The 24,267-nt window shown below is 30.5% G+C and overlaps 3 protein-coding genes across 8 annotated transcripts; all 3 read left to right on the forward strand.

Moving 5' to 3' along the window:
- Nucleotides 1-174: 174 nt before the first annotated feature.
- LOC111618528 (potassium voltage-gated channel protein Shab-like) lies at nt 175-8,557 on the forward strand. 5 transcript variants are annotated; one of them, XM_023360071.1, is made up of 5 exons: nt 3,407-4,000; nt 4,757-5,587; nt 5,818-6,248; nt 6,318-6,417; nt 7,728-8,557. In XM_023360071.1, exons 1-5 carry the CDS (start codon nt 3,494-3,496, stop codon nt 8,535-8,537), a joined length of 2,679 nt encoding a protein of 892 aa, XP_023215839.1. In that variant the 5' UTR covers nt 3,407-3,493; the 3' UTR covers nt 8,538-8,557. The 5 variants fall into 5 exon arrangements, with proteins under 5 accessions (XP_023215840.1, XP_023215839.1, XP_023215838.1 ...); XM_023360070.1 differs by having other exon boundaries at nt 5,818-5,965; nt 6,032-6,417; XM_023360073.1 differs by adding an exon at nt 4,113-4,197 and having other exon boundaries at nt 3,944-4,000; nt 5,818-6,417.
- On the forward strand, nt 1,363-3,371 carry LOC111618530. 2 transcript variants are annotated; one of them, XM_023360077.1, is made up of 5 exons: nt 1,363-1,415; nt 1,584-1,648; nt 1,743-1,783; nt 2,754-2,953; nt 3,262-3,371. In XM_023360077.1, the coding sequence occupies exons 1-5, from the start codon at nt 1,378-1,380 to the stop codon at nt 3,341-3,343; spliced, it is 426 nt and encodes a 141-aa protein (XP_023215845.1). In that variant the 5' UTR covers nt 1,363-1,377; the 3' UTR covers nt 3,344-3,371. The 2 variants fall into 2 exon arrangements, with proteins under 2 accessions (XP_023215845.1, XP_023215846.1); XM_023360078.1 differs by having other exon boundaries at nt 2,760-2,953.
- Nucleotides 8,558-11,236: 2,679 nt separating the features above from the next.
- LOC111618498 (legumain-like) lies at nt 11,237-24,039 on the forward strand. Its single transcript, XM_023360037.1, has 13 exons — nt 11,237-11,392; nt 14,034-14,104; nt 15,573-15,659; nt 15,797-15,896; nt 15,986-16,051; nt 16,413-16,479; nt 17,879-17,997; nt 19,723-19,812; nt 22,614-22,688; nt 22,861-22,977; nt 23,102-23,272; nt 23,854-23,943; nt 24,007-24,039. The coding sequence occupies exons 1-13, from the start codon at nt 11,237-11,239 to the stop codon at nt 24,037-24,039; spliced, it is 1,242 nt and encodes a 413-aa protein (XP_023215805.1).
- Nucleotides 24,040-24,267: the final 228 nt, after the last annotated feature.

Below are 24,267 nucleotides of genomic sequence, written 5' to 3' on the forward strand. Positions count from 1 at the left end.
ATTTTGAAAACACTTCCTAATTCTCGATTAGGACAACTTCATTCGGTAAAGAAGTGGGAAGATGCTAATAAAATATTCGACCATTATGATGATAAGAAGAAGGAATTCTTCTTCAATTATCGTTGCAATTTATTCGGTGAAATCCTCGACTGTTATTACAACGACACTCTTCATTTAGACGAGAGAATGTGTTCTTTCGATTTTCAACATATCCTAAATTATTGGTGGTTAAACGAAAGTAATTTGGATTATTATTGTTATCATAGATTTGTAATGAAACGTGGAAGAGCCAAAAAAGATTTAAAATTACAAGAAAAAATTATGGATAAAATAATCGATGAGGATTTCGGCGATTCCGATTGGGGTGAGATTAGACATAAAATATGGGAGATATTGGAAATGCCGATGTTATCTAAAATTGGAAAGGTACCTTTTATTTTTTAAATATAACTCTTCTTGTAGTATTTATTTTATCGCCAATGTAAGGATTAATTTATGTAAATATTGGTTTAATTGGTATGCTCTTCCTCGGATAAGATGTAATGTATCTACAATACTTCAAGTTTCGTTGTTATTAAGATACAATAAAACCCCCGATTATCCGAAGTAAAGGCTTTATATGGTAACATTTTCAAACCTCTTTTTTAATATATTAGTGTATTTTAATCGTGCATAAATACAATAATTTTAGCATCATTTATTGTACACTTAATACGTACAATACCGACTCCGACTCCACAGCCCTGTCCCGAACATGGATCAATAACCCGAAATATATTGAGTTTTATTAAAACTTGTGGTTCTTATCTACTGAATAGCATTAGAAACTTTATACAAATAAACCACCCTTTGTCATTTTTTTAATATTTCTCGCTTAATCAGGAGGTTTTACTGTATTTAAATACAGTCGACCCCCCTAACAANTAAGTGACTCGTACAACATGAATTCATATAAAACGGAATAATCAACAGTGTTATAGGGGGGGTCGACTGTACATCTAATATAATTACATTCTTTACAATTGAAACTTAATAATTATTCAACGACTTACTTTCAGCATATAAACAAAGTCAGAAATCAGAAGATATAAAATATGTTAATGAAGAAACAGATGAATTGAAAAGAAATAAAATAGAGGTAACTTATAATTTTTATTATAAAACTTTTTCGTAACATTTCAAGGAATACACTACATTCAACAATTGAACATGCTATTGTAACATAGCAGAGAATGGTGCACAGCATATAAAACATGTCTTGCCTTGATTACAAATAAAACACATCTGTACTGTATCTGTAGGATTTATAAGATTGCTATTTTTATTTCCTAGGAATTACAATTTCGTGTAAATCCATATTCAAATAATTCAAACAAAATGACTATAAGAAACTTACAGACTGAAATAGAACTGGAGTAAGTTTATCACTTTTTGTCAATATTCCTATACTTTAAGTTTAATAATTCACAGATAACTAATGTAATATTCATATTATTGAAATTCGATATTATCCTAAAAAAGAATACGAATAGTTATGTAGTGTAATAGTGTAAAAATTTAAATTATTTCTAAATATTTCACAGAATTGCACAACCGATCAACAAGCATCGTACAGATGTGTTAATTCCCAGAATATCACTTTCAGATGGTAAAACAATATTAATTTTATTATTAGCATTAATGCCTAATATCAATTTTACATTCAATATAAATGTATTATATTATTTTTAATATATTTTTAGAAGTTCATCAGAATATGATAAATTCCACATCAGAGAATGAGGTAATTTTTATATATTTATTTTAAAATAAAAATATTTGTGAGTACGTTTACAAATGCTTTGTCGAGATTTTAAGAAGGCCATTGCTAATTTATCAATGGAAAAATTAAGAACGGAAGACCATGCGGTCAGTCCACCGCTCTATAGATCCAAGATTGATTCGCTGTCCAATTGTGGGCTTGAAGAAATGAGGAATGAAGGAATGTGAAAGAAGCTCTGGTAGTGCTCACCTGATGGAAAATGGTGAGCATTACGAAAATAATTTATGTAAAAACATCAATTAAATCAGACGTTTTAAACCCTCGATATGGCCTTGTGTATATCGATAGTTCATCTTTATTATGGTTACCGTAATCCTTTCCAACTGCATTTTCCTAAAACAATCTGAGAATTTCAAAATATACATTTGAAAGTCCAGTTTATATCCTATTATTCTACGTAGTTCTTAAGAAGGGCCAAACATTTCTCTCATCGTGGCACAAATTTTTGGATATAACTCTCATAGGATGTTTCCAGTTGCTTATGCAGCCATAATCTCCTGATGTCTTTACATCGTCGTAACTTTCAAATTGCTTCTTCATTAGGTCAAAATGATGATAATCAAGATAACAGATGAGGTAAAGAGGTTTAATTTGGGCATCTTGGATGCTCGTCGTTTCGTTTCTGCTTTGATAGATAGTTGTTTCTGTACAAAGTATTCATTTCTCGAGAAAGTTTTCTTGTATTCTTATTAGATGTTTATAACAATCGAAAACTTCTGTGTTCCTCCAGCGTAGAAATTAACAGAACACTCGCCATTTTCGAAAGCCCATATTTCCATAGCATCTCATCAAACGAGATTGGGAAATGCTGCTGAGGCAACACAGAAGGAATTACACCCTCATACGTATATTTAGAAATTTTGGAATTGTGATTTGAATACATTCAGAATAATAATTGTTTATTGTATGTTATAAAAGTTACATAAATAAGTTTCAGATGCAAATGGCTACAGAGATAATAGAAGATGTAAACTCGAAGCCTCCACCAAGAAACGAATCATTGCCAGAAAACTTTATCGAAATGTTAGAAAAAATTCCTCTAGATATTCCTAATTCTTCTAAATTCGCATGGGAAACATATCAAAAATTACAGGAAAATGACTTTAAAATTTCTCTTTCTACCGTACAGAGGTTTGTTTTTATATTAGAGAGGTTGCGGCTGACGTTTTCAACGCGAAAACGTGTACGTCGAACGTTTAGCGACTCGCCGCCTTCTTGTAAGCTTAGAAGTTTGACAATGGCGTTTGGAATGTCAGTCGACGTTCCAAACGCCATTGTCAAACTTCTAGACTCACAGGAAGGCGGCGCTGAACGTCCGACGTACACGTTTTCGCATTGAAAACGTCAGCCGCAATCTCTCATTTTCTATTATTTCTTATTATAAAGTACAAAAGCATTATTTAAAAATGGTTACAAGATCATTTTCTTTTATTATTTAGAGGTTTAATGACACCGACTGAACAACGTATCTTGAAAGAATTATACGACAAAATGGTGAAAAATTCAACGGAGAATGAATGATTAATAATCAATTATGTGGATTTAAATTAATAATAAATTTTAAAATTATATCAATATTGTTTTGTTATCAATTATTGCACAAATAATTATTATTATAAATCGGACAATTGTTTATTTCTAGTAGGATAATCCATTACGACTCATACAATTATGCCAAATTTATTTATGCTTAAAGAAGAAGATAAGATTATTCTTAACGTTGGTGGTACGAAATACAGTTGCCCTTTTCGCATTTTGAAAACACTTCCTAATTCTCGATTAGGACAACTTCATTCGGTAAAGAAGTGGGAAGATGCTAATAAAATATTCGACCATTATGATGATAAGAAGAAGGAATTCTTCTTCAATTATCGTTGCAATTTATTCGGTGAAATCCTCGACTGTTATTACAACGACACCCTTCATTTAGACGAGAGAATGTGTTCTTTCGATTTTCAACATATCCTAAATTATTGGTGGTTAAACGAAAGTAATTTGGATTATTATTGTTATCATAGATTTGTAATGAAACGTGGAAGAGCCAAAAAAGATTTAAAATTACAAGAAAAAATTATGGATAAAATAATCGATGAGGATTTCGGCGATTCCGATTGGGGTGAGATTAGACATAAAATATGGGAGATATTGGAAATGCCGATGTTATCTAAAATTGGAAAGGTACCTTTTATTTTTTTAAATATAACTCTTCTTGTAGTATTTATTTTATCGCCAATGTAAGGATTAATTTATGTAAATATTGGTTTAATTGGTATGCTCTTCCTCGGATAAGATGTAATGTATCTACAATACTTCAAGTTTCGTTGTTATTAAGATACAATAAAACCCCCGATTATCCGAAGTAAAGGCTTTATATGGTAACATTTTCAAACCTCTTTTTTAATATATTAGTGTATTTTAATCGTGCATAAATACAATAATTTTAGCATCATTTATTGTACACTTAATACGTACAATACCGACTCCGACTCCACAGCCCTGTCCCGAACATGGATCAATAACCCGAAATATATTGAGTTTTATTAAAACTTGTGGTTCTTATCTACTGAATAGCATTAGAAACTTTATACAAATAAACCACCCTTTGTCATTTTTTTAATATTTCTCGCTTAATCAGGAGGTTTTACTGTATTTAAATACAGTCGACCCCCCCTACAACACTGTTGATTTTTTCGTTTTATATGAATTCAATGTTGTACGAGTCACTTAGATTTTACAAATACGTGATCCGTTCACAGCCCGCCACACGTATTTGTAAAATCTAAGTGACTCGTACAACATGGAATTCATATAAAACGGAAAAATCAACAGTGTTATGGGGGGTCGACTGGTATTAATTAATTGTAAGTCATTTTTTTTTACTACGTAAGGTAATTTGTGAAGTGTCTAAAACAAAATATTTAATTCATTTTTCAGGCATATAACCGTTTTATCAGAATATTATGTTACTTTTACGTCTTTGTATTCATTTATCACGTAATTACAATCAAACATTTAATGCATAATCGAATACTACAAAGAGTTGATGTCACACTAACTCTAATATTTACAATGGATTACGTAACGAGACTAATTGTAGCTAAAAATAAGTGGAAATTCGTGTGTTCTGTAGCAAATATCTTGGATCTCTTATCGTTTCTTCCTTACGTCGTTATCTTTACAGCAACTCGTCTCATCAATTTGTTATTAAATTACAATTGGAAAATAAACACACACATCTTAGAAATTATTACTATAATGTTTAAATTATTAAAGTTAATGCGTTACTCGAATAAGATCGAAAATACCATCTTCACCGTCTACAGAAGCAGATGGGAAATACTATCGGCAATTATATTTCAAATAATAGCAGTACCTATATTTTCAACATTTATGTATATTTTTGAAGTATACGAGATAAATAATTCAGCTGATAGATCAATTTTAGGACATATGTGGTCGATTAATGCCGCTTTAAGTGGAATTAACTTCGGAACTCTATTACCAGCAGCCGTATCGAGTAAATTATTAGGTATATTAGTGGCTGCTGTTAGTTATATGATTATTAATTTTTATATTTTTATTGGAGTCAAAAATTATAATTTGACACAGAAAGATATTTATTTAAGAAATATCTTGAGAAACGAATTACGTGTTAGCAGAAATAAAGAAAGATATAACAAATTTAAGACTGAAGAGATGATGTGTTGCGTACAACAACTTCTAAGAATCGTTGAAAATCATCTGTTTTTATGGGAAATTGAAGAGGTGAGTAACAATAGAGAGGTTGCGGTCGACGTTTTCAATGCGAAAACGTTGTACGAACGTCGAACACCGCTCGAACGTCGAACGTGAACGTCGAACGTCGAGCGGCGCTCGACGTTCGACGTTCACGTTCGACGTTCGACGTTTTCATCTCTAAAACGTCAGCCGCAACCTCTCTAATAATAACTAAATTTCAAACTAAATATTCACTGTCACTAATAATAACATTCTAGGAACAATTAGATTATATGGATTCGTATCGTGATTTAAAGTACGAAGAACATTACAAGAAAGACATTTCATCTAGTATTATCCACGTATCGCAGCAGCAGATTCTTAAACCTTATTATAAAATAGATGAAAAATTTAAATTAATAAATCGTATGGTTATAAATGTAGGAAATGTTCGATACGAAATATTATGTAAAAGTTTAAATCTTTTACCAGATTCACGCTTAGGATTGATCTACAATTCATCGAGTGTTGAAGAAATCTTAAAACATTGCGATGGTTTCATTAAAGAAAAACAAGAAGTAATATTTTATAGAAATCCAAGATTTTTCGATGTTATTCTTAACTTTTATTATACTAAGAAGTTGCATATAAGAAAAGATTGTATTCTTGGAATTCAAGAGGAATTGGAATATTGGAATATAGATGAAACGTATTTGGAACCATGTTGTCGTTTTGCATATTTTAATGCTAAAAGTTATTCCAACATTTTTATGTTTAGAAAGAAGGAAATTGTGAAAATGATTCAGAAAGAAAAAGTTATTTTATATAATAGATTATGGAGATTGATGACTGATCCGAATAGTGGTAATAAAGGAAAGGTAAAGTACAGTATAATACGATAATTTTCATATAAAAATGTATACAAATACAAAATATAGTCTATTTGTTTCTTAATTTGGAACCGCGGTTCGAAATTCTAATGAAGATCCTCTCTTCTCAACCATACTTTTGAGGTAAAGGATAAGACATGCATGTGACAATCATGATCAATCATGATCATGTGACATCATGATCAATCAAGGACAAAAAGCCTTTTGTCTTTGATTGATCAAAGTAATTGTTTTGATCATGATTCGTGAGCTTTTTGCTTGACACTTTCGGGAACTTGCTGGCTCCAGTGTTGCTGGCAACAGTGGTTCAGTCGAACCACTGTTGTACTGTTGTGATTCCTCCACTAAATTTGTTCGTAAATGTATACTTTTTTATTTAATTAAAAATATTTCGATAGATTAATTCCGCTTCTAATTTTTCCAGAAGAGAGATTTAAGAAAACTTCCTTAAAATTCAGGTTTTTTTCCCCTCTGTTCGTGTGTGGAGGTGGCACGATTTCGTTTACCCTCTTTGAAGCTTAATAACTCCTGTGCTCTTTGTCAAAAATTTCTGAAACTTTGCAGGGATATTTGTGTATTAGGGGCATTGATGCTGTTAAATTTTGGTGGTTAAAGGTAGAGGGGTTGGAAAATAAAGGAGGAGTCGTGCGTCGTATCTCGAGTAGGGTGAAACTTAATGACGATTTTACTCGTTATTAGCATTTATAATATTTTATAAAATCCATCCCTACCTTCAAAATTAATCTTTTTACCATCTTATAATAATTAAAAATGCAAAAAAAAAATTTTAATAATAAAATATCATAACAGATGACCACACACGCAATTTTAAATGTTGCAGGGAAAGTTAAGCAACTCGTTTGTGGATTTTTATTATAAAAATTGCATCAATTCGCATGATTTTATGCCAGTGGATAATACAAACACGTGAAACGTTGCAGCAGTAAACTTTATCAGCCAATAAATAGAATTCTGGTGTTTGTGACATGTTCTCATAGAGGAGTAATAAAATATACTTTAATTAACAATACATAAACAAATTTTAATAGCGATGGTATTACCTTAGCCGCCATTTCAGAAATACAGTACAATAGGCCCTCTTATACAAGTACAATAGACCCCAAATACATGAGCCGTTCACAGCCTGGCACACGTATTTGTAAAATCTAAGTGACTCGTACAACATGGAATTCATATAAAACGGAATTATCAACAGTGTTATAGGTGGTTCTACTGTATTTATAATCATAATTTTCAGCAATTTTTTTATGAAATAACGTTATTTTTTTTTCTTGCAGGTTTACGCTATTATTTCTGTTACTGTCTTCGTGATTGATATGATAATAATACTGTGGAACAACGAAATTTATTTAAAAAATCAAAGTATACAAGATTCTTTGACTAGAAAAATGATTCTTTTCTGCTGTGTATTTTTTATTCTAGAATACATTATCAGATTATTAGTGGCACCAAAAAGAAGAAATTTTATAATTTCTCCATTAAGTAATCTGGAAATTTTCTGTGCTCTTTCAACGATATTACATTTATATTTTGCTAAAAAATTTAATCAATTCGTAGTATTCAGATACGTAATTTCCTTCTCTATAATTCTAAGGCCTATAAAAATTTGTCGGTATTTTTCCATTGTTAAATATTTCGTCTTAATATTTATCGAAGGGCATAAAGATATCATTATGATACTGATCATTTCAGCAACTATATGTTTCTTATTGGCTCATGTTATAATAGATATAGGTAAAATTACACAGCTTAGGGTCTTCAACGGTACCAAACCTATTAACAATTATTATGATGCAATTTGGTATTCACTGTTTACGGTAGTTAAAATGGGATATGGAAATTTTCAACCATCTACTGAAATTTCTAGAATTATAGTGTCAATTTATGCAGGTTTCGCTTCTATGATTGTAATTATAATGATTTCATCACTGGTACCGCTATTCATGAAACATTATACGGGAGAAGATGAAAAAGTGATTGTAGTAAAAGAACAACTTGTATTAGAAGAAACATCAAGAAAATATAACATTGGAAAAGAATACGACCAACATGAAAATCCAACTCAAGATCTTCCTATAGTCTCTTAAAGTTTAAAAACATAAATACGGAGGATAATTCTGTGTTTTAAAATAAATAATATATATATATTTTTTATTATGAATAGTTATTTAGTGTGTATATCTTTCCAAATTTTATTTACTAGTTAAGTAAGTTACATAGAGAAACTCACGATGTTTATCGATATAGTTAGCCTGGGCGAGCAGTTTGAGCAGTAGAATGTCACAAATAAAATATTATAAGCGATTTATTGTTGATAAAAAGTACATATAAGAAATGTAATAAAAAAATTAATTTTTGGACAATATAATTAACTCTCAGATAAGATATAATCAAAAAAAACACTTAAACGAAAGGGTACTTGTTCTTTGAACTAGGATAACTTATACATAATTCAACCGAAATTTATCAAACTTTGCAAAAGTATAAAGCAACTGTCTGGTTTTATATTCCAAAAACCAGCATCCAAAAAAGTAAAAATGCCTTTTTGTTATTAAGCGTCAAAAATTAAGCGGTATTTTGATTATATCTTATAGGAGAGTTAATTATATTTTTCTAAATGTAATTTATACACATGCCAGAGTACTACTGATCATTTTTACAGCAAAATTATCAAAATCTAACGTGGGAATTGTTTTTGAAAATATAGACACGAAACCGCAAAAGTTATTCCAGAAGCCTGCGTTCGTTTACTGCTCGCCCAGGCAATAAACTAAAATATTTCATATATAAAATTTCATAAATTTGGATGGAATTGTATTGTTGGAATATGCAATGTAACACTTGACGATCTGCCAAGTGTGTACCGGGAGAGTTTTCCATAGGAATCTGGTCTCTACTTAGATGAAGAAAACTCAGAAAACCGCAAATGGCTAGTCCATTGATGAGGCGTGAACCCACAACCAAAAACACGAGATTTCATTCCACGAGACCGTATCATTTAAGGGCCTGGTCGAAGGGCCCGTTATGAAATGCCTGTATAGCAAGAGAGTTTAAAAAAAAAAAAAAAAACAACAAATTCATATAGGCTAGTGATGTTTTGCGTTGAAAATGTGTGACAGGACACAATTTCGTATTGCAGGACATCAAGATGGAGATGGATGAAGTACTTAGGAATCATGCTTATTATTGTTATTATTATATTAATTAAAACAAAAACAAAGCTAGTTATTTGTCCAATTATATACCCTTTTAACTTTGTACCCTTGTCAGTTTTCATATTGTGCGTAATGTTTGCTTTGTTTTTATAAAACAATAATAAGTGTTATAATGTTTTTAAATTTCATATCTGTTGCTCATTATTATATTAGTCACATATTATTTATATAAATATTTTGTTTGTCATATTACAGTTTGATTTAAAATGCAACGTTCTTCATTACACATGAGTTGTACAAGTAGACCCTCCTATAACACTGTTGATAATTCCGTGTTATATGAATTCCATGTTGTACGAGTCACTTATAGATTTTACAAATACGTGAGCCGTTCACAGCCCGGCACACGTATTTGTAAAATCTGTGACTCGTAAAACACGGAATTCATATAAAACGGAAAAATTGACAGTGTTATAGGGGGTCTACTGTACTTTTTATATTTTACATTTTAGATGGATTATAAAACCAACACTATTGACAAAGTTTAGAAATTATTTAACACTACTGTTTATTGTAATTCTAAGCAGTTCCGGTATGTAATCAACAACTAGGAAACATTACTCCTTTGTATATATAATTATTTATTTTTTAGTGATAACTAGCAGATATGACGAGTATTGCCCGACCAGAAAATAAGAATGTCAAAATGAAAATCGTATTAAAAGCATGGCTATTTTTGCCTACAATTGTTGTGTTTATCACAAACACAGAAGAGGGGAGACTGGAGAATGGCGTGTAATGATTTTCCCCAGGGTTCCAAAAGAATGGCCGAGTGGATAAAACCTCTGAACACTGTAGTCGGTCGTGGATTCGCACCTCGCCAATGTGGCTTTTGCCGGGTTTTCTCCACGTCTGTAACACCCGAATAGGGGGTCAGTTACTCTTAATACATAGCAGACCGTAGCCGGCCCTGACATAAGTTGCCTGTATGCCCCCCATGCTCGACCGTATCGCCAGGCAAGATGAAGTTGCACAGGAAATTGTTTCTTTGCTATAATATTATCATCACTAATCACATTCGCACTAATAGTTTTATTCTATTCTTTCTGGTGTGTAACATTTCGTGAATAAACGATAAAACAAATGAAATTTAAATCTGCTATATTGCTAATTACACAACTACAAATTGTATTGCCGATCATTCGGTAAAAGAATATATATTTGATCTTTTATATTTAGCTTATAAGAAATTTGTTATCATTTAATTTACGAAACTCGTAGATAAAAATGCCAAATTAAGATTAAAATTCGTAAAAGCTATAAAAAATTTTCTATACAAGAACTCGTATAGAATATTTTCATTTGTTTACTCTTACTACTCGACACGTGATTGATGCAATTGTGTTGAATATAGCACGCGAAAGGGACGACTTATAACCGATGATTTGTCCATTCACGTGGTATAAATAATCACATGAGAAACTAAAACAACTGTGATAAATATTGATTAATAAGAAAATGTTATTGGCTGTCGGTTCTTTCACAATGATTTTATCTACTTAAACAATTTATTTATAAACCGATTGTACATTATGATTATTAGAGTTTTTCTTTTCAGAACAAAAGGAAAAATGATGCGATCTCTGTTCTTTATTCTATTGATTAAAGCCGTTGTTTCCTTGACCCCCGAAGAAGTAAGAAGTTTCGCATCTTCTGTACCCGAGGGTGGAAAATTATGGGCCCTTCTTGTGGCTGGTTCCAAAACTTGGTACAATTATAGACATCAAGTGAGTTTATTGTAATTAAATATTTTATTTTTACTTCTTTAAAATCAATAACTTTTAGATGTTTTTAAAGGTCATCATTAGTTTCCTCCATATTATTTTAAGCTAAAAATACTTTAAATATTTAAATGTGTACATAATATCAATGACAATGATGTAAACTTGTTTAGTTTAATTTCTTAAAGTTCAAAATACACTCCTATTTTTCTGTAGATTATAATTGTCTATCTTCCTACCCAGAAACACATGAGGACATTGATGGATTATAGGGCATCAATAGGGGTAAAAGTAGGAATTTTTCCCTAGAGTAATTACAGGGAAATAACCCTATACCCTAGTTAACCACAAAATAAACACCTTTTATAATAGGTCACATTTTCTTAAATTAAACCTAACAGTTTTCAAGATATCGGCGAGTTTTATGTAAAAAATTGATTTATCTCTTTGCTCGAAGTTTCTATTCTAGGAAGTTTATCAGTTTTCGTTCTTTATCTTATCAAACAATTGAACAAACAGGCTTTGAATAAACTGAATTGTTACTTTTTCACAGGCATGAGTGTCTTTTTTTCAAGTGATCTTTTCCATTTTTGTATATTTACTTGTTACCTCTCTTTTCGTGAAAATGAGTTATTCATATGAAGAAGCATTTCAATTACTCCAGGTTCATGTAGTGTTTGTACTTTGAATTTAATTCATTTCAGGAAGTCGTTTGGACTGAACCGTTCGAAGTCTGAATCAATTTTAGTAAACCATTCCTAGACCCATTCCGATAAACTTAAAACATCAAATACATACGCCATATAAGGTAGCAATAACACAATTAATATCATTGGTGTTGTCGAAGAATGACTACGCCTTAGCTTGTAGTGTCTTCATGATGCCCAACTTCTTGCATCTCTCCTTGGTAATGACCGGGAAGCGAAGTCTTTTCTCTAGATTGTCACACTTTTGTCATTTATCCGACTTAGGATGATTTAATACGAGGTTGAAATTCACCTCGAAATACTGGAAGTATAAAGAAACACGAGGTTATGGATCCTTTTTCAGATACAACTGATGCATTTCAGTTATATTTAGATCAGTAAGCAAATACCTGTACTTTCTTTTTATGAAATTCTCTTGTTGGAAAGCTGTCAATGTGGTCATGGACTTTTTCCATCGTTTCTTCGGGTACTTTATTTGGTCGAGAATTGTGTTTTTCTCGATCATTCGGGTTCGATATGATAGTTTTATTGTGAGAAATATGATTTGCAATGTTTGCAATCCTTTTTCAGGAAATGTCGTGCAGAGAGGTAAATGCTTGTTTGCAAACTCATACTTTTTTCTTACCAACCCCAACACCATACATGCTTGAAAATGCCCTGGCTTTTCCTTATCTGTTTTTTTCCCTCCTTTTTTGAACTGGATTAATAGTTAAACCTATAAGCCACCAAATACACATCCTGAGCTAGTTTACATTCCAGTTTATTTAAAACAAGTAGACTTAGAGTACCTTCTCATCATTATCATGTTTACCAAAGCATTTACAATTAGGGTCAGTAACTCTTTTCCACTTGCAATTTTGTACACCTTACCTTTGCGGCGGTCGGCAACACTGCACCTGACCACCGTCCCCAACCCGCATGACGTCAGAGGTCGAGGTTCACACTTTTTGGATCGACGTGCTCAGGTTCGGAAACTCATCCCGTACTCTCCGACTTTTGTCTACAGGATCGGCGTTGTTCTAACCATCTGTACATAGAGTTGTAATTATCGGTAAATAAACTAGTGAATACGACATTCGGATCCTTCTTTCAACCCTAGAATATATAACTCGACGCCACGACGATTCCGTTCGCGGATGCGATCGGATTGAGCGATCTGACTAACTTCAACTATTTAGAGGAACCATTAACGGTCCCCTCACCTTCAATCATTCACTTCATTACTTTTTGTTTCCATTCATACTGAAATAAAATTTTTCTGTTTTTTGTTTCTTTTTCTCTTGAGAAATCTTGGAAAATTTATTTACTTTTTGGTATAATTCTAGATTTATTTGTTTATGAATGTCAGACCTGAAAGGCCCTGGTTCTAATTTAATAATTTTTATTAATAATGTTAAAATATTGTCCCCAAATATTACTTCGTTTGGGTGAGAAAAATAACGTTTTAGAGTGGGAAAATTAGATAACAGATGTTACTTCCTTTCACAGAAGTTAGTGCATCCTCTGTTTTTCCCTTATCTGCGAAAACTCTCGCTTTGATGGGAAATGCTTATCTCTCACATATCCCCCTTTCCATCCATTCTCACGGAGGAATTTATGCATGATGATTAGTTGCCGATCGTGACATATAGAGGAAATTTGTACGAATTCCAGGAGTTCAGAGACATATCTGGAAGTGTCCAAACTCCATACGTTTTTCCTCCTGATGACCAACGCTCTTAGACGAGTCACTTAGAATAAGTCCAGAGTCTGCACTTAGAAAATATACTTTGATTTTGTGCACATTCATTTTGTGCACTAAAAACCTACCCTGTACTCCCAGCTAGATCTCACATGAAAAAACATGTTTATTTATAAATAAGTATATCAATGTTCAAAATTTAAAATAATTATTCCATTTTCTTTCTTTAATATAATAAAAATGATTTTAATGATTTCAGGCGGATGTTTGTCATGCATATCAAGTTTTACATAATCATGGCATCCCTGATGAACAGATTGTTGTCATGATGTATAATGACATAGAATGACAATGATGTAAACTTGTTCTGTTTAGTTTAATTTCTTAAAGTTCAAAATACACTCCTATTTTTCTGTAGATTATAATTGTCTATCTTCCTACCCAGAAACACATGAGGACATTGATGGATTATAGGGCATCAATAGGGGTAAAAGTAGGAATTTTTCCCTAGAGTAATTACAGGGAAATAACCCTATACCCTAGTTAACCACAAAATAAACACCTTTTATAATAGGTCACATTTTCTTAAATTAAACCTAACAGTTTTCAAGATATCGGCGAGTTTTATGTAAAAAATTGATTTATCTCTTTGCTCGAAGTTTCTATTCTAGGAAGTTTATCAGTTTTCGTTCTTTATCTTATCAAACAGTTGAACAAACAAGCTTTGAATAAACTGAATTGTTACTTTTTCACAGGCATAAGTGTCTTTTTTCAAATGATCTTTTCTATTTTTGTATATTTACTTGTTANAACAAATACTTGTAAATTTAAAATATAGGACTTTTTGAAAAATACTCAATTGTTTTTAAGAATTAAATTATGAGGAATTATAAACCATGGCACTACTATTGAAACCTTTTTCAAATTTATTTGGTTCTCTTAAATGGTATTTTAAAGGTCTGCATTTTAAAAGTTTGATTAGTAGTACTGTGGTTTATGAATAAGTGCAGTTTACAGTAAAGTATTTACAGTAATAATACATGTAAAAATCTGATAATGAGTAACAATTTCATAACACTCTGAACTGATGTAAGATTGGATAGATCTTTAATGTTTTGAAGTGCATGCATCTTGCCCTTGCTTGTCACATAGAGATTGCCAGGCATAGGATAAATGTTAGTTTTTTAAAATCCCTTTTTATTATAGATTATCTTGAGGGTTTTCAATGTAGTCATATTACTGAGAACATCTGATAAGAGTAGTCTTGTTGAGTTGGATTATATACTCTCACAGGTATATAAGGCTAGGACAGTGGAGTGTTTTCTTTTATCAATATCATGCTTTTCTTCAGCAAGTCTAATTCAGAGGGAGTGTGTGGTGGAACTAATACACTCCCAAGTCATAAATGAAACAGTTGTCTTTCACTGGTTTCCTGTATATCCCTGAAACTCTGTCTGCCACTGTTGTCTTTTCCATTCCTGAGTATCTTATAGATAGAATTATGTTTGAAAGTTAACAGTTTTCCTTTAGATGGGCTAGGCAAACCATGTTGTGATTATAATCTACAATGATATGCTAAGGGTTGTGTGTGTTGATATGGTTTTTATCAGATGCTCCACTGTTGTTAGGGTAAGAATCTTGTATATTTCCAATAGAGCATCTGTGCATGCTAAATCCTAGATATGAGTACACACTTTACTTGTATTAAAATTGTACTGAAATTGTTTACAGTTTCTAGTTTGTTATTATTCTTGTACTTTATTATTTGTTTATAATTTTGGTTTTTTACATTTTTAAAGGATGTTTTACCAAAAAATTTTTTCAACATTTTATGGGGAAATGAAACAGCTTTGAAAAATGTTGGTTCAGGAAAGGTTATTAAAAGGTATTTCAATTTCATATGAATTGTAATAAAATTTAATTTACAAAGATCAAAATAATGAATTTTATTTGAAATAAAGCAATAATTTTGATTGTTACATATCTAAAAATTTATACATAAATAGTTTGAATACATTTCAGCAATCCTAATGACCATGTATTTGTTTATTTTTCTGATCATGGAGCATATGGTTTCATTTGTTTTCCTGGTTTCGTGTCAGAAAATGACTATGACAATGGGGTAAGTCATTTAGAAAATGATTTCACAAATTGATTTTTTAACTTTTGTAAATCAATTTTAAAATTAAATAAATTTTTGAAATTTTTCAGGACATTACAAATGATCAATTAATTTCATTTTTGAAAGATTATTATGCTGCTAAAAAATATTCAAAGGTGAGATATTGCATAATAAAATCAATTAAAAATTAATTGTTTGCTAAGAATGATTGATTATTCAATAGTTAAATATATTTGAATCCAAGTAATTTATTAAATAAGCTAATCAGTTTTAAACCTTAAATTGTTTTCTATAATTCTAGAAAAAATGCATGATATCACTTCATTTTGTGTACATAATAATTATTGAGTATTATAAATATTGCAAACTTGTTTTTTTTATTCAATAAGCATAACAACTAATGCCTTTCTTTAATCTTCATTTAATTAATTAATGCATTTAATTTTTGTAAAAGTTATTTTGTTAAGACCAATTTATAAGAACTAAAGTTTAAATTGTTTTGCGCATTGATTTTAGATGGTGCTTTACATAGAAGCTTGCGAATCAGGATCAATGTTTATTGATTTACCTAAAGATATTAATGGTAAGCAAAAAAATAAATTGATTAGTCATCTCTGTACGTTATTAGTTTGAACATTAATCATTAAAAACAGAAATTTTGCTTCAGTTTACTATGTTAATGTAAGAAAAATGTAGGAAAACATCTATTAATATCTGTTCAGAAAGCTCTTCAAAATAATTTACATTCAAATTATTGACAATTTTAACACAAAGAATCACCCATGTTATAATCTAAATTTAATAATAGAATTATCTTGACAGGATTAATTATTTTTAAGAAAAATTACAACAATGTATAATGTACAGAATGTATTAGCTATTAGCCTATATTATAAGTAATTGTTCTATTAAGTTTGGACTTTGAGATTGCATATATTGTCATAATTCTCAAGTTGGATTTTCAAATTTATAATTCATTTTTTTATTATTCATCACTAAGAATCTATACTCACATAAGGCACTTTTATTTAATTAATAAGTATAATGTTGATGTAAAAATTATGTATTATATGATTGAATTAAACTTGATGCACATAAGCAAAACTTTTATAATTGACTGAAATTTGTAAAACATTGAGCTAGAATTTGATTCCAAGAGAAGCAGTTTGAATTGGATTTTCAATTAAAATTATGATTCAGAAATTTTTTAGCTGATTTAAAAAGTACATTGAAATATGTTTTTATTTTAGATAAGTTTGTACACATTATGATTATATAAAATAGAAATTTTGAGTGTGAGTCTTTATTATCTATGACTTATTAATGAAATTCAGAACAAAATTAATAAATTGGTATTTTAATCATTTGTTCTTACTACAATTATTCTAGATTTCAAGTAGTTGAAATCTAGAATAATTGGCTTTGGAGCAGGGTTCTGGAACCATATTCTGGTCACTGTGTCTGGTCTCTCATCTCTCACAAGCAAGTCGGTGATTGGCTAATCATTTGGATTAGCCAATCAGTGACCGGTTTGCGAGAGACGAGAGACCAGAGACAGTGACCAGAATACAACCCCTGATCTGTAAGTTTTAGTCTTTCCATTGACCTCCCCCCAATAAGGTTATATCGACCACTTTGGCAACCCCTGATCTAAATTAACAATTATGTTATTTTTTATGAAACTTTTTCCTCCTCTTTACTAGGTTGTGCAACAAGTATTTAAATTTTGAATACAGCCATAGTATTTTCATATCTATGAGAAATGTTTAGGTTTTAAATTTATTTATAAGATTGAATTTCCTGCATTTGTTAAAACGCGTAAAATAAAAAACAATGGTTTTTCGTGGATTGTTATTATTCAACGCAGTGTTAAATTGTTGGAAGTCGTTTATTTGTTACATATTATATCTTTACACATATGATGACACTCATTGTTATATAAATATATTAATTCTTAAACATTAAAGTATTTTATTTTTCAGTCTTTGCTACAACTGCAGCAAATAAAGATGAATCTTCATCATCTTGTTATTATGATGAAAAACTAAACGCTTTTTTGGGTGATGTATATAGTGTTAATTGGATGGAAGATTCAGACAAAGTAAGATTTAATAATTGTATTGTTGAATATACTGTATATACTTCTTGTACATGTTAAAAGAGAATCATTCTTATAAATGGTCACCTCTGCAAAACACATTTTTCTAATTTCTTCAAAGATTAAAGTAATGTTAGTAACAAATGTCAACTCATTACACAAAATGTAAATTTTCAAATATATTCAAAAGTATTTATAAATTCTTGTCTTTCCAGCATATTATTTATAGCTCTCTCCAAAAATTCAGAACTAATTCATACAACATTTAATTTTTCATAAATAGTGTAAATAAAACTTCATTGTATAAGGAATTTAAAGCTAAATTTACCTTGTGTTTTTTACTATATTTTTAAAAGTTATAAATGAAAGAAATTGAAGATACTTTTGCATCTTGCGTACATACTTATTTCTTTGATTTAAATTTGTATTATACACATATAATTATATATTTTTAATATCAACTCACCGAAAAGGTATAACTAAAAATAAAAATCATTTTCTTCATAAAAAAAATTTTAAATTGAAAAATTAACTAGGACATTGCATGACTTTGTTGTATCATGATAGAATTGAAGGCAAGCTGGAAAGAAAGATCCAATTCTTGCATCTGCCACCAATGGAGAGGTGATCATTGCTCTTGCCTCCTTAAAAGAGGGGATCCTTGTAATTGCCAACATGGAAGAGGTGTATGTTGGACTTTCTGATGTGGAGAGACAATCCAAAAACAAAGCAATTGGCATTGATTGCTATGTTTTTGTGTTTTATTTGTTTTTTGTGTCTATTTTCCATTTAGCATACTCAATGCTATATCAATAAAAAATATTCTAAAAAGAATTGATCCAGTCAGATAATCTATTTTTTTACCGTATTGTACTATTCATTAGTACACGGAAAACTAGTAGTTTTCCGTGTACTAATAAATAGTACAATACGGTAAAAAAATACTCAATGCTGTTTTTTTATGTTTTTTGTCCCTAAATTTCATTAGGCATGCTCAATTACATCAGGAAGCATGGACATTGTCATTGTATCTCAAAAACAAAGTCATGGACTTAAATTTTTTATTAAATTTTTAAGAACAAACTCAATTCTACTGTATAAGATACATAAAAGACATGCTAGCAACCTTGGGAATGATATGACAAAAGTTGCATGATTTGCATGATATTACTTTGTTGCATGCACTCATGCTATGACCTTGTAACAAAATCATGAACCCCATTTTTTATTACATTTTTTGACTCCTCAGTTAATGGAAAATGGCAAAGTTTTATCAGAATAAATCGATCATATTTCGAGAATGAAGGCAATTCTGTAAACCACATAGAAGAGGCTTCATTAACACTTCACCTCAAAAATTTGTCTTCAATGATATTTTGTAAATTATTTCTGTAGTAAGGAATATTAATTCATTTGACAATATATTGTCAAAATCTCATTATTTCACCAATTTGTGAAACAGAAATATTTTAACAAAGATATGAATTGATATTTCTTCTTACACAATAATGTCAAAACAGCAATATATTGCAGTTCGAAAGTATAAGTTTTTCTAATTTCTAAATTATGTTATAAAATTATAATATTTATATAATATAAATATATAAAAAAATATATTATTGACTAAAATTGTTATTCTTACAGAAGATTCTATGAAATTATTACATAAGAGTTTATATGAGTGCTTTTTACAGCAGACTTACCATTAGATATTGTTTGTATTTTTAGGAAGTTCTTTCAAAAGAATCTTTGGAGAAACAGTATAGAATTGTCAAACAAGAAACAAATACCAGTCATGTAACACAGTTTGGAGATCTTGTAAGTAATATAATTGTCTTTTTAAAAAAATTATATATATATATATATATATACTGTACAGTCAATTCTGGTTATTAGCCCGGTCGGTTAGTAGGACATGCCAGGTATTAGGACAAAACCTTCAAGAATGGAATCAAATCCTATAACGCAAGCATAATTTACTTTGCCTACTGGCCCAAAATTGCTGCTCAGTAGCCCTTCTGGCACAGTATTTTTCTTGGTAAACTAAACAAAAGACACACAAATTTGGATATTTTAGGCTTTTCCATACATGACCACCATCTGATTTCCTTTATCAGCTGTCAATCATGATTAAAAAATGCAAGAAACCTTTTAAGAATGCAGGCCTTGTCTTCCCCTTTCTCACTCAATCGGGTCAAATTGGCTCATCCACTCATACAGACCACATGTTTCAACAAGGTGTGTACCGCTGCCATACAAAATAATGAGACAGAAATTCTCAAAAATTCTTCATTCCCTACCTCACTTCCCCGCCCCACTTTTGTCTTTGTGGCCATTAACTGTCTGGAAGGCAGACAGAGCACTTGCCCTTTGGTTTTCTAGTGTTCAATTTAAAATGCCACAAACAGAATTGACACATACTAAGAAAATTGATTTGATTGAGCAAATCAGAAGAAACCCCCTAGCACCAGCTATCTAGCAGATCAATGGCAGAGATGACAGGTGTGTTCAGAAACACAGTCTCATGCTTGATAAAGTAGGAAGACAAACTTTGAGAAGAATGGACATCCTGCAAAGGAAGCCAAGGAACAGTCTTGAAATGGAAATGTGAGGGCAAGGATGCAGAAGTCTGAAGATGACATTCCTGAACCTGAGCCAGTAACAAGCCACAATGCCAGAAAATTCATTGATGGACTATGGTGCTACTTCATGCCGGAAGGCAATGAAAGCAGTCCTATGTCCGCATTGATATCTGCACAGATTTTGATTTGGTGCAGTCAATCAAAAGAAAACGTCAAGTCACACTGGACAGATTCTTACAATAAATCTGGTAAGAACACTTAATCATTCTGTATGACACAGCATAAGAACAATGCACATGAAATTAAAGATTAAAAACAGAATCATCCAATTTTCTAGGTTGTACTAGAATGATTTTTTTATACAGTACAGAAATAATTTTTTGTCATTAAAATGGTTTTATTTTGCTCAGATGTTTGTTTTATTGGTGAGAAAATGTGTTGACATAGCTCTTTAACATAACTTATTATATCGTATCTCAATTGCATAACTTACTGAGATTTTTGTTTAATAGCCCCAAAAAGCTCCAGTCCCGATGCCGTGCTATTAAATGGTATGGACCTGTATGTATATATATATATATATAAGATGTTGCTATAAATATAACTAAAACATTGCTATAAATATAATAATGTTTTAGCATCTTTTGGAATTTGAGATACTTGATTAATTTATGTTTACAAATTTTGCAGAGTTTAGCACATTTTACATATAATGTTGCAGTATTATTAATTATTTTAATGTTATTCCAGTTTACAAGATTGATTAAAACATATTTAACATATTATATTATATTTTTTNAAATTCTTCATTCCCTACCACACTTCCATGCACCACTTTTGAGTTTGTGGCCATTAACTGTCTGGAGAACAGATGGAGCACTTGCTCTTTGGTTTTCCAGTGTTCAATTCAAAATGCCACAAACAGAATTGACACTTACTAAGAAAATTGATCTGATAGATCAAATCAGAAGAGAACCCCCTAGCACCAGCTATCTAGCAGATCAATGGCGAAGACGACAGGTGTGTTCAGAAACACAATCTCATGCTTGATAAAGTAGGAATACAAACTTCGAGAAGAATGGACATCCTGCGAAGGAAGCCAAAGAACAGTCTTGAAATGGAAATGTGAGGGCAAGGATGCAGAAGTCTGAAGATGACATTCCTGAACCTGAGCCAGTAACAAGCCACAATGCCAGAAAATTCATTGATGGACTATGGCGCTACTTCATGCCGGAAGGCAATGAAGGCAATCCTATGTCCGCACTGGATATCTGCACAGATTTTATTTTAGTGTAGTCAATCAAAAGATGTCATGTTACACTGGACAGATTCTTACAATGAATCTGGTAAGAACACTTAATCATTCTGTATGACACGGCATAAGAACAATGCACATGAAATTAAAGATTAGCAACAGAATTATCCAATTTTCTAGGTTGTACTACAATGATTTTTTTTATACAGTACAGAAATAATTTTTTGTCATTAAAATGGTTTTATTTCGCTCAGATGTTTGTTGACATAGCTCTTTAACATAACTTATTATATTGTATCTCAATTGCATAACTTATTGAGATGTTTGTTTAGTAGCCCCAAAAAGCTCCAGTCCCAATGCCATGCTATTAAATGGTATTGACTGTATATATATATATAAGATGTTGCTATAAATATAGCTAAAACATTGCTATAAATATAACAATGTTATTGCATCTTTTGGAATTTGAGATACTTGATTAATTTATGTTTACAAATTTTGCAGAGTTTAGCACATTTTACATATAATGTTGCAGTATTGTTAATTATTTTAATGTTATTCCAGTTTACAAGATTGATTAAAACATATTTAACATATTATATTATATTTTTTTTTATTATTAATAATTTCGGCTGTATTGAATGAAGAAAACTTTATTCATATTGTTATTAGATATGGCTGATTTAAAAAAAGAAAATTAATTTAATAATAGTCTAGTTTAATATAATACTAAAAAGTTATTATTCTAACGTTTATTAATTGAATAGTTTTATATATTTTAGACAATTTCAAAGATGCCTGTTAGCGAATTCCAAGGTAGAAAGCAAGCTAAACCAATTACATATCCAAAAGTTCCTGTAAGTATTCCTTTTTAAATTACCAGGTTTTATAATTTGTTCTCGTTGCTATGATTTTTAATATATTATTTAGTATAGTTTTACTATAGAAATGTATAGAAATAGAAATTTTTGTAAAACATGAACACTTAAAAAAGAAATATTAAATTCTCAGAAGTTTTTTTATGTTTAGTTTGATGCAGTTCCAAGTAATGAAGTTCCAGTGGAAATTCTAAAAAGGAAAATAGAGAGAACAAATTCAATAAGAGAAAAACATGAACTGAAAAAACAGCTTTACAAATTACTTAAAGTAAATACTTTATTTTTTTTGTTACACTTAAACTTTTCATTTTAGGCATAACTTTTTATGTAATTAAAACAAACATATTTATTTGTCGTACGGTCAAAATTATAAAATATGATATTTTCCATAGAATCGAAGATTTGCCGACAATGTGGTGAAAGAAATTGTCTGGTATCTTTCTTTTGGTGATGAGGACACGTACAATCGAATGCATTTGAGACCAAATGGAATCAAAAATAACTGTTATTATGAAGCAGTTAGATATTTTAGAAAACAATGCTTTAATTATAACAAGGTAAGATATTCATTAATTATATGATTATGATTTTTAATTTTTGCAATTTCTTTTTTAGATAATTATGGAATGCCTAGCTATATGTTTTTTAACTTTCAAAATATGGTACTTTTTACAGATTGTTTGCTTTAATTGAAGATCTATAGTTTTGATGTAACCCTTTAAATATTTGTAACAGCTAATTCCCAACTGTTCTTTGGCTTATCTCTTCTTTTTTAAGTTGTTAATTCATCTAATCAATTTATTCTTTCCTTATCTAGCCACATGTTTAAGCCATCTAAGTTTATTTTCCATAAGCTTCTCTGTAATGTTTTTTAACTATTATACATGCCCATTCCTAATACTATCAGGTAAAGGAATCCCACGAGTAATGCTGATTGTTTTCATTTTTTCAATCCAAGATTTTGCCATTATTCGATACATGCATCTGTACAACATTGCAGACTTAACAACTCTCTTGTAAAACTTTTCCTTTAATGTAAATGGTATTTTTTAATCACATTGCACTCTGTATATTATCACTTTTGACATCCTATATGAGTGCTTTTTACAGCAGACTTACCATTAGATATTGTTTGTATTTTTAGGAAGTTCTTTCAAAAGAATCTTTGGAGAAACAGTTTAGAATTGTCAAACAAGAAACAAATACCAGTCATGTAAAACAGTTTGGAGATCTTGTAAGTAATATAATTGTCTTTTTAGAAAAATTATATATATATACAGTCAATTCTGATTATTAGCCCGGTCAGTTAGTAGGACATGCCAGGTATTAGGACAAAACCTTCAAGAACAAAATCAAATCCTATAACGCAAGCATAATTTACTTTGCCTACTGGCCCAAAAATGCTGCTCAGTAGCCCTTCTGGCACAGTATTTTTTTTGGTAAACTAAACAAAAGACACACAAATTTGGATATTTTAGGCTTTTCCATACATGACCACCATCTGATTTCCTTTATCAGCTGTCAATCATGATTAAAAAATGCAAGAAACCTTTTAAGA

This window comes from Centruroides sculpturatus, unplaced genomic scaffold, assembly GCF_000671375.1.
Source record: "Centruroides sculpturatus isolate CEXI.00-Female unplaced genomic scaffold, Cexi_2.0 scaffold156, whole genome shotgun sequence".
In the NCBI taxonomy this organism is placed as follows: domain Eukaryota; kingdom Metazoa; phylum Arthropoda; class Arachnida; order Scorpiones; family Buthidae; genus Centruroides; species Centruroides sculpturatus.

Coding starts and splice junctions, on each gene's coding strand:
- LOC111618530 (XM_023360077.1), top strand. CDS start 1,378: ATGACTATAAGAAACTTACAGACTGAAATAGAACTGGA. Junction 1,649..1,742: donor CAGAATATCACTTTCAGATG/GTAAAACAATAT, acceptor ATATATTTTTAG/AAGTTCATCAGAATATGATA. Junction 1,784..2,753: donor ATTCCACATCAGAGAATGAG/GTAATTTTTATA, acceptor TACATAAATAAG/TTTCAGATGCAAATGGCTAC.
- LOC111618528 (XM_023360069.1), top strand. CDS start 3,494: ATGCCAAATTTATTTATGCTTAAAGAAGAAGATAAGATTATTCTTAAC. Junction 4,001..4,756: donor TGTTATCTAAAATTGGAAAG/GTACCTTTTATT, acceptor TTCATTTTTCAG/GCATATAACCGTTTTATCAG. Junction 5,588..5,817: donor TTTTATGGGAAATTGAAGAG/GTGAGTAACAAT, acceptor ATAACATTCTAG/GAACAATTAGATTATATGGA.
- LOC111618498 (XM_023360037.1), top strand. CDS start 11,237: ATGATGCGATCTCTGTTCTTTATTCTATTGATTAAAGCCGTTGTTTCC. Junction 11,393..14,033: donor GGTACAATTATAGACATCAA/GTGAGTTTATTG, acceptor TAATGATTTCAG/GCGGATGTTTGTCATGCATA. Junction 15,897..15,985: donor AAAATGACTATGACAATGGG/GTAAGTCATTTA, acceptor GAAATTTTTCAG/GACATTACAAATGATCAATT.